Source organism: Excalfactoria chinensis, chromosome 2, assembly GCF_039878825.1.
Source record: "Excalfactoria chinensis isolate bCotChi1 chromosome 2, bCotChi1.hap2, whole genome shotgun sequence".
NCBI lineage: Eukaryota > Metazoa > Chordata > Aves > Galliformes > Phasianidae > Excalfactoria > Excalfactoria chinensis.
Genome location: NC_092826.1, coordinates 134,594,174 through 134,612,935, shown reverse-complemented (window position 1 = coordinate 134,612,935; position 18,762 = coordinate 134,594,174). Strand labels below are relative to the sequence as shown.

General features: G+C 37.4%; 1 protein-coding gene across 1 annotated transcript in view; it reads right to left on the bottom strand.

The window, feature by feature from the left end:
- Positions 1-5,369: 5,369 nt before the first annotated feature.
- The window catches only part of PAXIP1 (PAX interacting protein 1), a 30,614-nt gene continuing 17,221 nt past the window's right edge, over positions 5,370-18,762 (bottom strand). Inside the window, exons 7-21 of the mRNA XM_072329064.1 lie at positions 17,880-18,594; positions 17,087-17,181; positions 16,056-16,151; positions 15,367-15,504; positions 14,309-14,430; positions 13,558-13,742; positions 13,393-13,436; positions 12,085-12,152; positions 11,599-11,701; positions 9,324-9,492; positions 8,077-8,177; positions 7,269-7,403; positions 7,110-7,185; positions 6,519-6,578; positions 5,370-6,081 (exon numbers count right to left, since the gene is read on the bottom strand). Coding sequence (XP_072185165.1) covers positions 6,065-6,081; positions 6,519-6,578; positions 7,110-7,185; positions 7,269-7,403; positions 8,077-8,177; positions 9,324-9,492; positions 11,599-11,701; positions 12,085-12,152; positions 13,393-13,436; positions 13,558-13,742; positions 14,309-14,430; positions 15,367-15,504; positions 16,056-16,151; positions 17,087-17,181; positions 17,880-18,594 — 2,124 coding nt within the window. The 3' untranslated portion in view covers positions 5,370-6,064. The remainder of the gene's footprint in view (positions 6,082-6,518; positions 6,579-7,109; positions 7,186-7,268; positions 7,404-8,076; positions 8,178-9,323; positions 9,493-11,598; positions 11,702-12,084; positions 12,153-13,392; positions 13,437-13,557; positions 13,743-14,308; positions 14,431-15,366; positions 15,505-16,055; positions 16,152-17,086; positions 17,182-17,879; positions 18,595-18,762) is intronic.

The window sequence follows — 18,762 nt, the reverse complement described above, 5'->3', positions numbered from 1 at the left end:
TTATGTTGTGCTGTTTTCTTCTACTTAACTTCCACAACTGACAGATATACTACTTTTTAATAAGTAGACTTTATTTTATTGTCTACTCCAGGGAAGTAAAAATAGTGCTTGCAATAAAAACCTCTTGTCATGGCTGATCAGGAGATGAAGTCATAGCAGTTGCTGCTGACTGAGGTGCTCTGTGCTGCAGACACACTGGGACTCACTGTGAGATGCCTCTACAGGCTGCACAGAAACTCCATGTGACTTGCTTGGGAGCAAAGTGCTTTATTCCCTATCTCAAGCCACGATACGACCCTGCACTCATCTGAGGCATGGACAAACTGAAAACCACAGGCAGGAATGACAGCTGTTGTTCGTGATGCAAACACCACCTGCAGGCACAAAATTTATTTACAGAATGGCTTAGGTTGAAAAAGACCTTAAAGACCACCCAGTTCCAACTCCCTGCTATGGGCACAGTTGCCTCATTACCCTTTATATAAACTACTTCATCCTAACATCAAACCTACATTTTACTACATTTAACCTACATCTCCTTTAGTTTAAAACCATTCTCCCTTGTCCTATCAGACCAAGTAAGAAGTCGTTCTCCCTCATGCCTGTAAGCTCTAAGTACTGGAAAGTTATAATGAAGTTATAATGAGCCTTCTCTCCTCCAGGCTGAAGAAGCCCAACTCCCTCAATCTCTCTTCATAGAAGAGGTGCTCCAGCCATCTTCATGGCCTCCTCCAGATTCACTCCACCATCTCCTTACTCTGAGGAAATATCCTTTGCAGACACATGGAAAGCTATGTCTGCTCCAGAATGCCCCGACTATCATGTTTTATCCCTAACAGACACAGCTGTGCAGCCTTCTGACGAAGCACTGCCTGAGAACCAGTAACATTTACCATACTGGTAAGGATAGAAATGCTACCCAAGCTTTGTTCACTCTTACAATTGTCTGAGTACATTCTCTTTAAGTTAGAATTCCCTTGGCAGAGCTGAGTGTATCCCAAGGGCTCAGACAATCTCTCTCTCCCTGGCTTTCTCCAGGGAAAGCTCCTACATCCCACTGAGAAGCTCCTCAAGCGTGCCTTTCCCTAGAGATAGGTCCACTGCATTTCCAAGAGATACTGAAACAGTCTCATAAGGAATAGGGAATGGTACTTTCCTAATCTATTTGCTTAGAGATAGCATAACCTGCTCCTCATCAAACCAAAGGGACAGAGATCACATTTCAAAGATGTGACTTCCAAGAGACTGCAAAATCAGCAAGCTAAGGATGCTGGCATTAGGTTTATCACTACTATCAGAATGCAACAGGTTGGGTAGATGCTTTTTGTGTCTGAACTGTGACTCCATGACCTATAAATGTCATCACAGTACCACTAAGGCTCAGACAACTGGAAAGTATTTTTTCCTCAATGAAATCATATTCTGAAGACTAAGAAAAAAAAAGAAGTGCCTATATCCTACACTGCTCCTGCAGGATGAACTGTAGCCAGTACAATCAATTTGGAAATTGTTTCTTTTACAGCCATTCCTCAGCTCTGTTGCTCTGATGTTTACTTAACTCTTCCTGCAGGCAGCACAGGACAGGAAGAAGAAAGCCAAAGGGAATGGGCTTTGACTAGCTGTCAAGACATGAACTTTGAATTGAGCTGACCTGTGTTTCAGTTCTTGCCTCACCACACCCACGGCATACTTCTCTCTGAACTTACATCCACAAAAAGGGTAACTCTTACCAAACATACATTAGCTTCACCTCCTAGCACCCTGTAAAGCAACATGATTTCTGAACATAAAATAAGTAAACATCAACAGACCCGTCCTCTTATCTGCTCTTCTGCCTTGAGGTAGGATAACTAACTAAACTGCTCTTAGAAGATATTTGATGCATTTTTAATAGTGCAGCTGCATAAAGATTAAAGTTCCACAACCTTGCTTAACACATCCATCTTGATGCTCATCTGCTCCGCTCAGATGTTTTACACATCTTGAGCTGTGTAACTAATATTTTATTCAAGAGCAGCTCATCCTGGGTTGAAACCACCAAGAGAAGTGAAAGGTGGCATGAAATGCTTCTGTAAAAATATCAGTGGTAAAAGGGAAAGGAAAAAGAAGAAAGTGTGCAGCTCGACACGGCAAAGGACCTAGAGATGAAAGACACAAAGAAGGTCAAGGTACCCAGAACCCTTTTACTCAATTGAATCTGCACAGACACAGGATGAGCACAATACTGTCTCCCATACTATCAGTATAGACAAAGTGCAAGAAGTAGGCAGATAAAGTAAGTGGAAAACTCGTTGGACCACTGGACTCAAATTGCTGCAATGAGCAATAGGAAGCAGCAGCCAGCAATGAGCAACCTTCCCAGGGATCAACCTTAAGGCCAATACAGACAACTGTTTATCAAATGGATGGGGGCAAAACACAGAAATAGGGTGCCCACAGAAATCGTGGAATCTCCATCCCTTGAGGTAGTGGAACCCTGAATGCAGAGGTGGCTGCCAACCTCAATTTCACAGTTCTTCTTTACAACTAATGGCAATGCAAGTTGCAAGGTTATGAGTGGAACCAAGTCTTCCTAACATCCGCTAAGTCTTTTACTAATGGAATATCTCTGCTATCATGATGACATTTCAAATTTATTTATCTCCAAATAACTGAAAGATCAGGACAAGTTTTCTACCACAAAATTTATAATGTGAACATAATGTTTCTTTAGACAACTAATCATAAAAAAAACTTTCACTTTTTTATTTTCCCCTGAGAAGTACAAGAGTCCGGCTATAACCTTCCACTAAAGCAAAGCAGGCTCATAACAGCAATCCAGTATCAGAAAACTTCATCAAACCCTTTCCCTACCACTAATCACACACACAGTAACATCTGTGCAAGCCAGTTGGCTCTGGACAGCTCCTGTGGTTCTTGAAAGACTATTTCTTGGCAGGTTCTGTTTTCTACTCTAATTGAAAGGTTAATCAAATCAGTCATACTTGTATGTTGGCTAAATAAACACACTGTCTCCACTGATGATGAAACAGATGCGTTACCACTCATGTCTCCCACAGGGTTCATTTGTTCCATGATTGCATTTGCTTTTCTTCAAGCAATGCAATATCTGACAGCATTTTGGATAGTTCTCATACAAAGGAAATTTACCTTTCAGATGCTATTGCATTCACACGTCTCTTAACTAGAACAGTCTTTGGCAAAGGTGTTATGTACCCTCAGCACTGCTTGGTTATAGAAAATGTGGAGAATAATCCTAAAAAGGTGAGAACCATTACCAGGAGCTAAATGAATAACTGAGTCTAACAGCCAAGACAGAAACTTCTAACACATTCAAATCCGGTTTCTTTCTGCCTCTCCTCCCCTCCATAAAAAGCTTAATTCCCCAAGGGCTGCCTTAGTAGGTTTTGCTATCTTCTAGACCTTGGCGTTATGAAATCCTGTCTTGTGTTTGATCCCATGCACAGTTAAATGGTGACACCTACTCTACACGCGTTGCTTTTTGAAATCAGGCCCCACACTTCGTAAGGCAATCCATCATTTGCAAGGTATACACAAGATATACTGAATCCTTGATAAGTAGGAAGTATTTATTCGAGGTAAGAAGCTTTTGTGTATCACAGCATTTTTAAAAGTTCAAAAACTACAACAGCTGTTTTCTAAAGGAAAAGGCACCAAGAAATCTTCTGCATGCCGGTAACTAGTATAATGAAGAAAGCCTTAACCCATACAGAGAGTAGCACAGATTTGCTTTGGTTCACCATTCCACATTCAGAAATGTATCTGAATTTAAAAAAATAAAAAATAAAAAAAAATTAAAAAGCATTCCATTTTCTCTATTAAAAAATATTAAGCACGCAGCACATTAGTTATTTATGGTAGGATTAATCTTGCCTATTTTTAGTGCTCTTTAGAAAGTGTAGATAACTAAACCAGCTCCCTAAATTCTTAAGGATGTGCTCTTGTCAGGGGTCTTTATGTCAGGTTTTAGAGCTATGCTCCCCCTCCATTGACAGGAAAGGGAGGGCAGACCAGGTAGATCTGTCTGCCTGAACAACTTGAGCCATTAAGAAAACCCATTAACCAAAAAATAACTCCTTTTATTATTTTACTATTTTTAGAAGTGTAAACATGTTAACTTCCAGATCTCCACACTTAGGAAAAAGTCTCTGAAGTCACTTATTTTGTTCAGCCCAGAGAGAAGGTGGCTGAGAGGAAGGCAGCCTACAGCACTGTCATAAGTGGAGGGGCAGGTGCTGATCTCAGCTCTCTGCTGACAGTGACAGAACTTGGGAGAACAACACGGAGCTGCAACAGGGGAAGGTCAGGTGGGGGTTAGGAAAAGGTTCTTTACCAGAGGGTGGTCAGGCTCTGCAACAGGCTGCCCAGGGCATTAGTCACCACCTCAAGCTGCCAGAGTTCAAGGAGTGTTTGGACAACACTCTCAGAAATAGGGTCTGGATTTTGGGTGGTCCTGTGTGGAGCCACAGGCTGGAATCAGTGATCCTTGTGCGTCACTTGCAACTTAGGGTATTTTATGGTCCTGTGATCTAAAAACACTTTAATATACTTACTACATTTTGTCACCTTACCAAAGGTCAGGCTGGCAGAAATTGCTCTTATCACCATGTAACTCCTTTCTACTTAAAAAACAAATGGTGAATACAAGAATAAATCACAGTAGCTGAGGAACCCAGAGCCGGCACTAACAGGCAAGAAGCACAGTACTGACCTCTATGGGACTTCACTCATCTTGAAATTTACTCTGTGTTCTTACAGCTTGAATTTGTCATTTGCTTAAGCATCTTGCTGAACTGAGACATGGGGGAAAAAAAAGGCAACAGAAATAGCGGTCAAATATCAGGTGGATTTAAATTCTAAGCCATAGCACAAACGAGATTTGAAATTAATAACTTCTCTGCAGTCAGCTTTGCAGAAGCTAAAAATAGCTGCTTACCTCCCTTTAAGGCAACAGTGAAAAACCTTCTCTGTATAACACTTCTGCATAGAAATACAAAGTACTAGAAGAAACAGCATGATAAGCAATTGTTTTAAGTAGGCTTTGTCTCCTATGTCTTGGATTGTTCTTTGAATGGCTCACAAGCTGCTACGACCCACCCAGCACTATGCAGACAAGCGAGTATCTGCACCCCCCATTAGAGTTTAATGGGCGTGCTGATCAAATAAATGTTTTTAGGACCATTTCCTTCTACCAGAATCAGAACTAAAAAACATCAGATATATTTAAAACTGTGTGTGAGTCAGGAAGAACAACTGAATATACATTTTTGAAGACTGGTTTTTAATATTTATTTAGTAAAACTCACTATACAAACAAAACTTATCACAACAGCACACTCTGTGGGGTTATAGTTTCTCCTTCCTTCAAGCTTTTCTTTTTCAGTAAAAACTCATCTATAAATTTTTAACAATTTCCCCTTTAAAGTGTTGGGATTTTTATATATTAAAACATACCTGATAAAAATAAGTTCAAAATAAGTTTACATTGCTTGGAAAAAGATTTGAGTAATTTACTCTTACCGGAGTGCCACTGTTGCACAGTATTCAAAAAAATGAACCACCATTAAAATATAGAGTAAAACATTTAAAAGTACATTTATTTAAAATGTGGGCAAAATATCAATATAAAAGAAAATAGAGTATAAGAAATAAAAATAAAGTACAAAACATTTTCATCTTCAACATCCATAATTTAATAGACAGCAAGCCCTTTTATTTTTACACCCAAATTACACTTTTGGCTGAAGTACCATCATTAATGTTAAAATGTTTAAAAACTGGCTAACTGTGATACCTAAAGGGGGATCTTTTAAAACGGGAGTATAATACAAAACATAGTAAATTATGTTTCCTCATAATAAAATTACACATCCTAAAAATGATGCAGTTTATTTTTGCTTCCCTGCTTTAAACTGCTCTTCATCCCTAGGCAAACAGCTGGAAAACAGCATCCACAGGAAGTTTTAGTTACTTTGTACAATGGCTGAATAGCTAGATTTAGTGCTCCACGGGCTCCGAAGCACTAAGGCAGTTTACTGTTCCTTCAAGTAAATTTATATGTACGTTTGTTAAGAAAGAACAACTTTTAAGAAATGACTGTAAAACAGAACTCTGACAAGTATAAAACACACCCAGAAAGATACAGTACCCTTTACCTGGTCCTATAATACATTTATCAAACAAAGGTTATAATCTTCCTTAGTAAAACCTATTTGTCAACTACAAATTACCCATGCAGATACCCTCCTTACTGACACTTATTTTCCCTGGTTGCTTATTATTCTACTGTTGATACTTCCTGACAACCCTGCATCCCATCCCCACTGAAGTATTTTCTCCAGTTGGAATTTAAACTAAGTTTCTGGGTGTTAAACTGTGCTCTTATCAAGTAAGCAGTGCACAGCCTGTAAGAATTTTAAGTAGTTAGTTCCTAATTAAGAGAAACTTTTAAGTGTTTTCCTTAGGCAGCTGATAGCCTGCACACAAAAAAGGATATGACTCATAATCCAGTGTTTGAGTAAGCACTCCAGTCAGGACAAATTCAGCATTGTGGACATCTGGAAATATCAAAAACACGCATACAGTTACACTCTTACAAAGACGCTTCTTCAGCAGGCACATCAGGAGGAGCCATTCAGTACCTTTCTGCTCTTCATGCAATGGCAAAAGGGAACATGGCCCCATCACTACCAGTGCCCTACTTTTAGCCACGCACTTCATGCTTCAGATATCAACCTTCAGAACGTATGGGTTTTATTGATAAACATGGCATGTCTTTAGGCTCTAAACTGAAAACCAGCTACAGAGAAAACCCCTGATCTTTAATTTGACAATCATGCATCACACAGGATTGCAGCCCCAAATTCAAGACTACTCTTGCAGAGATTTGTGGTGACCTGGCTAGAAAATATGCATATTAGAAATATCTAGGAATCAGCTGGCTCAGACTTCTCCATGACCTGCAGGACTGACTACATACCCCTCTACTACCATCTGGCATCTTCAACAGGTATCTGTACTTGCATTGATTTTTACTGCTATTATTTTACACCTATATTGTTCAAATCACAATGATACCTTATACATACCTATGCCTCTAGCAAAATATTCTCGACATAGGTGAAGGTCATTTTCACAGGAAATCAAGATGATCTCTGGCAAACTCTAAAGGAAAGAAAGCAACTGTAAGTTCAGAACAACACAATAAGATATTACAGGTAAATTTTAAAGGGCAACACTGTACACACTTTATTCTGCTTATGCTCCATGAGTTTTCGAAACGAAGGTTGTTTAGATAACACTTTTCCTCCTGCGCATTCCACAATAGCTTTCATGGTAGAAAGACTGGGACAAATTCCAGGTGTAATGTAAAAATACTTTCCCTACAAAGAGAAAAAAAATGAGCAACAAGAAATGTTATTTTGTTAACTTATGTTTGCAATATATGTGTGTTTCTTTACGGATGAACTTTAATGCAATCATTGGCTGCCTGTAAACAGCTTACAGTGGCCGACGGCAACAAATCCACCAGCTAATGAGTTGTCTTTAATTACTGCTTATTTGCTTTCCCTAAAGGGGCAAACCTGCAATTTTTTTTTTAAATTTTAATAGCTTAAATATTCCTCTTCCAACACCTTCCAAATAACAACCAGAAAACCTTATATGACCACTTCTTAAACAAAGAAAAAAACCCAAACAACTGCAATTTGTTTAGAACAATGCTGCTTGCTTCGTCAAGTACAAGTATGCCTAGGGCATTCCTAAAACCTGAGTAACTTTAATTAAAGCTTCCGTTTTTAAAATGAATACAACCACATATTAATCACATATATTACTTCCCAGTAAAAATCATCCTGCAACTTGATTGGGACTGATACAGATGAACAGATCACCAAGTAGATCAAGTTTATCAGCTAGGACTGCAAAACTGATTGAAATGTACTATTCAGATTGAATAATGCTTACTCAGTACAGGTTGTAAAAATACACTTTTTAGGTGGTTTGTCTCTTTGAAAAGCTCCAAGTGTTTTAAATGCTGTTCTCAAAACTGCCTACCTTGAACAGCGGAGCTACTTGTGCTCTCTTCAGGGACTCCTCCAAACTGAAGCAGAAAAGCACCTCAGCTTCAGCATCCCTCAGCACAAAGTTCTGCTCGTCTGAAAGAGTAATAAATACAGGAAAGACTGCAACACCTTCATAACTTAATATCTAACCCAATTAGAAAACATTAGTGGCTGAGTGACTCTAAAAGCTAAAACAGTAATTTTAATGTGATTATAGTACCCCTTTATTAGGATGACCCACAATTACTTGGAGAATAAAACAGCTCCACACTTCTTTATCTAGCAGCATACACTGTTACACAGACTCCTTCTCTACTACAATCCAGTTCAAAGAGCAAAAACAATTTTATATGAAGAAAAAACTGGTCTTCCCAGGGACAGCTTTGACCTGCAATTCTTCTAATGAGTCGCCACATTCTCCATCATTATGTTAGGTACAGAAGTAAAGGCAACCCACAAATGAACTACATTTCAGTAGACAAGTACTTTAAGTACTACATCAAAACAGTCATCCTTTTAAATCCCCAGACCTTATTTATCCTCTAATAGCTTTCAAATGGACTGACTTCTCAGTTCATTGTCACTGAATCCAGAAAGATACTTCAGATTAATACAAATGTTTGCTGATTTACCGCTTAATTATCCACAGATTTCAATCTTAGTGATTGAGGCAGCCATGTTATATGCCTGCTCCTTCCAACCAAATTACATGAAAAGCATTAAACAATAATAAAACAATCAGCCTTTTAGATCTTCAGATCCAGCATCCTTTTCAAATAAAATGTTTTGTTATTTACAGATGTCAACAGAAAAGTGTAAGAAGAAAGTTGATACATTACAACACTGTTAACAGCACTAAATGAAGTAATTTTAATTATTTAAATGAATTCTTGTACACAGATCCAACAATTGCTCACTTCTTTACAACTTCTATTTTAGAATGAATGAAACCAAAATCACCCAAGACTTTAAAACCACTAAAAGGTGAGAACTATGATAATCTGCATCACAGACAGACTGTCTGCAAACATCCAACTATTTTAACCACACTAACACAGTGGAATGATTGGATTAAATCAAAAGAGAACTAAGTGTAACAAAATGTGCTATTGAAAGAGAACTTAATAAAAAATTCAGAATCTCACAAAGAAAGGGTTTTTAAAACATGAAGGCCATCTTCACACACTGAAATCAAACAACCTTAAGTTTATAATAACAACTGATTGCAGCTTAGCTTACCAACAAACTTCTGGCATTTGAAACACTCTTCTAACCACTCTGGAGTTACTATGTGCTTGACTACAGAAATTGCAGTCAGGAACTTGACAGTGCGGGTCACTTTACTGGCAATTAGGTGGGTGCATTTCTGGGCAGATTCTGCTACTTCACCCCCGAGAATATACAGTTTCTGAAAGTTGTAAAAGAAATACAAATCAGAACGGAACAGTTGTTACCAATTGGAAAGAATAGATATGGAATCACAACATTGCCATCAAACAAAACTAAGGTCTTCATGAAACAGTAAACGTAAGAGATTTCTGTATTGCAGGAATTCATTTACTAAAGGTGATTAATGAACAGAATTTACAGCCATGGAAGATCCGGCTATTCCCAGACATTAATTACATCTAGCTAGAATGAGAGCTACGTGCTGCTGCTTTACTTTTTATACAATCACCAGATACAAGTTAATTTTGTGGGGTTCTTTACAGGCTGAAAATGTAATGATTAGGCTCTTTTCCTCTACAAAATGTATGACATTCACTGCCGTTTTAGTAAACCTAACTTTGCTACTCTTATTCATAGAGGACAAAATTTCCTTGCATGAAAGCCACATATATTTTACATACATCTTATGTATTTTAGATGATACTGAGTAACTATCACTTTTTTTTACTAAGTTTGAATTACCAAACCCAAACTACCTCATCAGAGTTGACATCTCAGCTAAGATGCACATGATTTTTAAGCATTAAAATTGAACATACGAGGGTGATTTTATTACATCAGACATCAGATGTTAACAAAGCAAGAAGGCTCACTGCATGCATTAGAAGCCCTGAAATACGTCTGGCATCCCTCTGTACTGCTCTGATAGTAACAAACAAGTTAGACAGGGACAATGTTTTAAGCTTTTCTTTACTGCGCTGGCTTGTTTTGACAGCTTGCATCAAGATGATACAAAAAAGTATTATCCAATACATTGCATCTCTCTACTGCTAAGCTCCTCTGAGATATGCAAAAACACACTGTGAATACTAAACTTGTACACACTGAAATGTACAAGCTGTTGTTTTCATCCATAATATATATTCACCTCAAACACTGTATACCTGTGAGTATCTTACAAGATTTGCATTCTGATCTTCAAGGAGCCATTTGGGCGTATAGGAAAAAAAAAAGACTACCTCTCCAGTTCAAGAAGATGGGAGGTATCTTGCCTCAGGAAGGTATTGAAACACTGACACTTTTAATGGTATTATCCCTGCAACATTTGGTTTCAACATCACAAGCCTTGAGGCCAAAAATGTATTTGATGTATTTGTGAGCCACAGCTCTAATGAAAATTCTTCATGTTGTCAACTTGGTATCAGCATGACAGAATGGGGAGATGGCAATGGAACTTTAGGAGATAGATAAAGTGAAAAATTATTTATGTTTCAAAGTTCTATCAAGCTTCAAATAAAAATACCATAATAGAAAAAACCTCAAAATTCCAACTACATGATCATACCTAAGTATTTTTCAAGAAGAAAATAGGCAATTTGGGGCATGCTTAAGTATAGAAATACATGTATTTAGAAGTTAAGTATAGAAATACAGTATATAGAAATACATGTATTTCTAAGAAAGAGAATCAAACTAGTCTTCATTTGCTTTTGCTTATCTGGAGCAGGTAAAAGCAACAAGATGTTTTGTGCCCTACTGGGGTCAGCAGTTAAAAAAACAAACCACTACATCTGTGTCTCATATTTCAGCCAACGTGTGACAAATCACAAATGAAAAACTATTTTTAACTAATACTTAGCAATTGTTAAAGTTCAAGGAATGATTGGATTTTTACATCATTCAGTTTGGGGAGCTATTTAAGAGAGAACAGAACAAAACATGGGAACATATGATCTCATGTGTGCCATTAGTTCTCCCATCAGCTTCCTCTGAAGCATGTAAGATTATATGAGAAGTAGTCTGGGTCCTATCTAGTACAGTAATCACTACCTTCCTCACCAAAGTTTGGTTGTGAAGTTTGCTGATTTAGAACAAACAACAGAAAAACAACAAAAAAAACACCACAAAACATGAAAGGGCCTTGTCTTTTTAAACAACCATAGTGAAGAAGGTAGCAGAAAGGCATGAAGTAAACTAAAGCAGGAAAATCATCAAACAAAACTAATTTCACATAAATCTACATTCTGATTTCACTCTCAGTATCAGTTTTTATTCACAAAACACCTTACAAAACAAGAACACAAATGCTTCCACATAGTTTACAAGAGGTAAGTGCAAAAGTCACCTTAATGTACTGTTGAACTTGCATAGGTTCAAATCCTGTGAAGAGCACCATTGGTGTCAACTCTGGTGTAAGCTTTTTAGTAGGTGGTGGTAGGTCTTCAATTCTACAAAACACATGAAATACAGCACAATGTAAGTCCAGGTGCAACGACATCTTACTTTAAAAACAGACAAGTACACTCCTGCAAACTTTAGGAATGAAAATACAAAGATGAATAAGAATTAGGCAGAATCAATCTTCTAGATAAAAAAAAATCGTTATGCTGAGAACAGAGCATTTTCTTCTGATTCTGTTCTCTCCCAGTTCTCTTCCTATTCTGCTCTTTAGTTATTATTCTATTTCAGCCTGTTGAATAGCTGGCAATACGCAAAAAAAAATGCTACTGGTTATTTCAATTAGCAGAGCATGGGATGGAACCAGAATGCTGAGCAGTTCACAGTTACATGGTACAGTAAGTTAAGGACTATTGGCACTGATTGTTCTTACCTGGCTCTTTTGGAAGATGGCTGAAGACTGGATTCATTTTGCTTTGGTTTCAAAGGCAACCTCACACCCTGAAATAAGACCATCTGTATGTTTACATCTGAACTGAGCAGGGAACCCAACTTCTATTCTGAAACAAGAGAACTGTACAGCAGTATTCTGAGATCATACATCAAACACAGAAATGAGAAAGACATGCTAGAGAAGGCATTAAACACACAAACTCCTTAAAAGAAAATTAGATTCCTAATGGATTCAAATACCAATTCACAGAGGACTGCAAGTGTAAGACTGTTTTGAAGCTAAGGTCACAGCTAAAGACACAGAAATAGCGGCTACTTCTAAAGCTGAAACGTAATAAGTCGACAAATTATACTAATACTTTAAATTGGATCTGGGTACTAATTAAGTTATTACAATTATTAAGCACCTGTCTTTAGAAAAGTATACAGATGGACCGAGGTATGCAAAAGGCTAGGTCGAAGTATTTTTGTATAATATAAAATGTTGTATATATGTTCATTTGTTGTACAAATGAACTGAAAGCTCATAGGAATTTCCTATGTCAAGACAGGCACAGTGAAAACAATTATCAAGCATAAATCTTAAACGGAAAGAGGAATTGCAGCACAAAAACTGTCAGTAGTGTAAAACTGAAGTAGTATTCCACACATTCAGATCATGTAAACAGTTTAGAAGAGCTATGGTGAGGACAACAATTTATACCTGTCTCATATTGCTCATATTTCATAGAGTCCACTCCATGAAAATAACTTTTTAAATGGTTAATTCTTATCTTCCTTAATGTTTATTACACTTTTGCTTTTTTTAAATCACAGTGTATATTTTGGAATTGAGAATTCTGTAAGCGTGCCCACAGCTTTAGTTTTCAGACAGGGTACAAAGTACTTCAAACCCATAATTTGCATTACTTAACCTATTGAAAATTCAGTAATGATTATAACAAAATTGTTACAAATTTTGAGTGCCCTGCTTTAAAAACATGAGGCCTGTTTTCAGATTGTGTTAGATACTGACTCCAAAATACAAAGCCTCTTCTAAAGGTCTTTCGTAAAAGCAAAGAGTTAAGAACTAGGCCACAATATTTCTAAAGTAATTTTATATAATACAATGTGGTTCCACAAAAGATTATTTTTAGGATTCATGCAAACAGACAACTAAAAGCAAGTGCCACCAAGACAGTTTGTGTGGGTTCTTCTGGCATGTCTCCTCACACCAAATGCACATGTGCTAAGATGTTAAAAACACTATGCAGCAATCTAAGAAAAACAGCTGTATAACTCAACATACCATTAGAAGTTCTGGTGATACCTTTAATGGGACTCTCCAAGCATCTACGAAATGAAGAACACCACAGAAGTGAAACCACCGCAAAATTATTTATGGTAAAGATAAAGATGCTTCTCAGGTCTATATAAACAAATGCTACAGATCATAGAATTCTGGGACACTTACCCAGCAGGTTTAGAACTAGATGTTGACTAGGAGAAAGTGGATCTTGAAGACTGAACACTGTATATCGACTGTGCTGTATCTGCCGTAAAGCTTCAAAATTTCCCAGCAGTATGTCACAAAGCCACTGTGCATTTACACATGGTATTCTCCATTCTTTGGCTTTCTCATACTTCAAGCCACTGGGTCTTATTATTCAGAGATGAAGAAAAAAGGTTTTAATAGAACAGATAAATAGCATTTATACTAATAGACTTAAATATCAGTATTTCTTTGTTGGCCCATTATCTATTTTAATAATAGAGCAGGCACACTCAAAAAAAAAATACTTTTGCTCTACATGTTAAAAACAAGCAATATCAATTAGCTGAGAACTTCTGTCCCCCAAATGCAATCAGGCTAGAATTGGATTTAACTCAGTTTTCCCTCCTCCAGCACTTTAAAAACAATTCTTCCACCCTCCCACCCCCCAACATATTTTACTTACTGACAATACAACAGTTAAGATCACTTGCAAAATAATCGAAAACAGCACACAAGAAATGACTTTTCTTTTGTCAGTTTTCATGCCAAATTTAAAATAGAAGCGCACAGTAATTTTCTTCAAGAAGCACCATCACTAAGTTTAATAATTTCCAATCACGAAGATGATTAAACACTCTTAGTGAGATGTGATCAGTACTTCACAATTGGAAACACATTAAGAGGTAAGAAGCAACTGAGGATGTGAGCGCTTTGGAGATAAACCACTTACTCTTTACAGATGAGAACTGTGTTGCTGCGACATAGATAGCCTGTGTATTTGGCACCTGCTAGGTACGCCATCAGTTTGAGGTCATCTCTGTCACTATCAACAAATCCTGTCACAGAGATTATCTATATACAGACAGAAAGACAGAAACAAGTGAAAGTAGAAGGTATTTATGAAACATCCCTGTTGCAAGTATTTCTATCTTAGTAACTTTTTAAACATTTTAATGATGTACATCTTAGCAATGGTATGCTGGCACTTAAAACGTGGCGTGCAGCATACATAATGTACAATTAAAAACCAATCTGTTTATACATATAAATTACAGGCTTCTAGCACTAGCTCCAACTCAGGAAGAATTCTTTTCATGCTGTTGGTCAACTTTTTGTCATTTACTACATTTTTACTACAGCTTTACTACAAGAAAAGCTCACATCCAGATTTCTTCTCACACATTTGACCTCTTTCTCCTGATATTGTTGAAGACAAATCTCAATTCTCAGCTCTACTCTGCCATGAAACTGCAATAAGCAGTACCAGCTGATCACATGAAGCCAATTTTAATTCTCTCTCTTACCTTTGTTATCATTAGATAATAGCCTAATATAACTTTTTACCCGCTTTCCTTACACTTAGTCATGCCAAGTTTTCATTTTTTGCCATTCTTACTTCATATTTAAGAAGAGGAAATTGTCAATTTTGTTGTAAAAGCAGCATAAAATGTTAGATGCACTGTCACTGAAGACATAAGAGGTTTGGACTCCTGTCATATTGTTATGAATAACTCACGTTACCTTTGTACCTTTCCTCCTTCTAAGAAAAGAAGACTCAAACATCCATGTTAAAATATTTAGCTCTCAGAGTTCAGCAAGATGTGCAGAGCACTCTGAATCATATGGTAGTATACCCCATATCAACATAAGACTAAGATTATGATAAGTTTTTACTGATATGACAAAAGAAACATGCATTTTGCTCTGACTAAGCACTTCCTAGCTACAATTTAATAAAGCTCATGCAATGAAGCAAGCATTCTTTAGAGGTAAACTTTTCCTTCTTACATGTTGAGAGCATGGCTTTCCTCCTGGTGGAAATGCCACTGGAAAATGAAGGGCTCGATGAGGTGGCACCATTTTCTTCTTCTTCAAGATTGAGTTCAGCCAGTGTGCTGTAATACACCTCTTCCTTTCTCTTAAAGCCTATGAAGATATGCATGAACAACTTTTAAAAGTTGAAATACATCTTCATTTCATTTCAGACTTTTTCCTACAATACACATCTTCAATCTCAGCGACTTTTTCTGAGCGTTTTCATGACCCTGTTTCTCACAGAACCTCACTTAGTGTTCTCTGCAATGAACTACCACATGCATTATTAAAGCCCGTCATGTTACAAATAAGTTACAAATAAGAAATGATTGGGGTGGGGGGGGTAGGAGAGAGAAATAAAATAAACAGAAGAGTGTATTATGGGAAACTTTTATTTTACACTTAAAGCATTAAGTATATACTGAAAACCCCCTACCTTTTCATTAAGGGAATAAAAGCAGGCATTTCAGGCTGTCTAGAGAGGTTGTGGATGCCCCATCCCCAGAAGCATTCAGGGCCAGGTTGGATGGAATTCTGAGCAACTTGATCTAGTGGGTGGCAACACTGCCCACAGCACAAGGGCTAAAATCTGATGATATTTAAGGTCCCTTGCAACCCACGCTATGCTATGACTTAGTAATACATGTTACAAATTTGCTTACCTGAGCATACATGTTGCTGACTTGACTTTCACACAGAAGATGCGTACATCTGCTTGTAAGTGTAGGGTCCACAGTCCCACCATGCGTTTGAATGATCTGGGGAAACAACAAAACAAGAAGTTACCTAACAATTTTAAAGCTACCCTAAGAAACAAGCAGTCTGAAATGAGGCCTAGCGTTTAGGAGACTGAAATATTTCACTGATGAGTTATCCCTCCCCCCCCAAAAGGCTTGTTATCTAGTTTCAGAACTTCGGGGGGGGTGGGGGTGGGGGAAAAAGGAAAAAACAAAATTAAATATGTACCTTTTCAATGGACTATAAAAAGTTTAACTTTTTAAGATGAAAAAAAATTATATGTAAACAAAAATAATCTCATTTTTTAAATTTTTGCAATATAACTATTAAGCAATTTTTCACAAACTATTCAATTCTATCTCAGCAATAAACACAAGTGCTGTTAAAAATGTCAACAGCTTACTTGATTATGCAAAATTGTTGGGAAAATTCAATTATAAAATCCATCAGAAGTTTCTGAAGAACATCAAAGTCCTCTCATTTAGGAAAGGATACAATCAGATTTTTCTGAAAAATAGAAGTTGGCAAAAAATAGAAACACTATTCCTTTATCTTATTCACCCAGGTGGATACCTCACAGCCTACTAAGTGCCAAAATTATATGCAAAAAAAAAAAATTATTCAATTAAGTTAGAGTGCAATACTATATTACATTTGCTGCACTACAGTTGTCTAATTAAAAGCATAAACAGTTAAGAAACAGTTAATGCTCTAATTTAGCTAACGCTGTGAGTAAAAACCCAATTCAGTCCAACTCCACATGTAAAGCATTTATTACTTTTTTCGGTCTGCTGTAGCAGAACAATATTCACTTAAGTTAGAACATAAACATTAAACAAAATGATACCTAAATAAAAGTGCACAGTGCTGAAATATTTCCAGTTATTCCTTTAAGGATTCAGTTACTATGAGAGCAAGGTTATGACAGTTCTTTGGAAATACAGTAAAATCTTACCCGTTTCCAGGTTGCTAACAGCTGTTTATCAGACATCTGTTCTGGGTAATCAGCAATTGCAAAGACACAACCCAGCAGGAAATAATCTTCTGGAACTGGAATAGTTTGGCACATAAAAAGAAGAGAAAATTAAATACTTAGAAATCTGCAGAGTTCATCTCAGAACACATTCACTACATTAATCTTCACTATTACCAAGTTAGAAACTAAATTCAACTCTGAAGTAAAGTCTTGTAGAAAAAGCAGGATGCAAAAGTGGATGCTGAGAGGAATACACAGATCATCTACGATCAAAACGATTATAAAGCTTTCAGTTCCATTGACATGAACAGAACTCAAAGCCAGATGTAGCAATTTTTTTTTATCTGATGCTGACTCCTCATTAGTTTGGAGCCAGCATTTCCGAAATTTAAGCTACTTTTCCAGTTGTTACCCTCTTTGAAAGCCTCTCCATTCCCCTCTTTCAACTGAAGGACATTACAATATGCACAGGCCAATGTTGCTCTCAGCATAATTTATATACTTCATGCCATAGATACTTCTATACTTCATCGCATAGATTTGAAAATAAGTTTTCAGGACTCTCATGCTTTTCAGGTTTCTGGACATTGTTATAATTTAAATGTCAGCATGAAAATTATTAAAACAGGTCCTGAGCCATGAACACAGTTGCAGTATTACAGAGCCATATTGCAAACACAGAGCTGTTTTTTGTTGCTCTTTAATATTCTAACCCAAATTCCATCATGCCATTAGCCATTTCTTTCCAGAACCAGAAGGTAATGTTACTAACTCTCTACTGATGGATCATGTCCAAAGAGTGGCTGCTGCTGCAGTTGTGTCTGCTGCTGCTGATGGTGCTGCTGCTGCTGGGTTACAGCTTGATGCTGTAGTGCTTGAGATGTTTGAGTTAAGTGCTGTGTTGCCTGATTCTGCATTTGCTGTTGCTGATGCTGTTGGTGTAATCTCTGTAAGTGCTGCTGTTGTAATTGCTGCTGCTGAATTTGTTGCTGCTGATGCTGTAGCTGTTGTTGCTGGAGGTTCTGTTGCTGAAGCTGCTGCAACTGTTGCTGCTGTAGCTGCTGCTGCTGCAACTGATGAAGTTGCTGTTGCAAAGCATGCTGCTGTTGGAACTGAAGCTGCTGCTGAGGACGGTGTAGCTGTTGTTGAGCGTGTAACTGCTGCTGAGGAAACTGAAGCTGCTGCTGTGCAAACTGGTGCTGCTGATGAACTTGTTGCTGTTGCGAAAACTGATGAGTCTGTTGCTGCTGGAAAGACTGCTGGGATATCTGGGGTTGTTGCTGCTGCTGCAACTGCATAAGTTGCTGAGGTTGAAGATGTAAAAGAGGATGGTGCTGTTGCTGCTGTGCTTGATGTGTCTGCTGCAATAAATGTGTCTCTGGTGTTAGTTTCACTTGACTAAAGAGCACCGCGTTTGGATGTCCCTGTTGGCTATGATTTACTTGTTGTTCTAAACTTTTTGTAGGTGCTGAAAGTGATTGTAATATCTAGAAAACAAAGATTAGTTTTGTGATCTTTTTGTTGTCATTCAATTTTTAAAGTATATAAACAACTACTGGGAAAAAGCTCTCTTAACAGAATCTTATACTTAAATACATACTAAGCTCAACAAATAACCTTAAGTGCTAATAGTTTTCCCAAAGTGAAAAGACCAG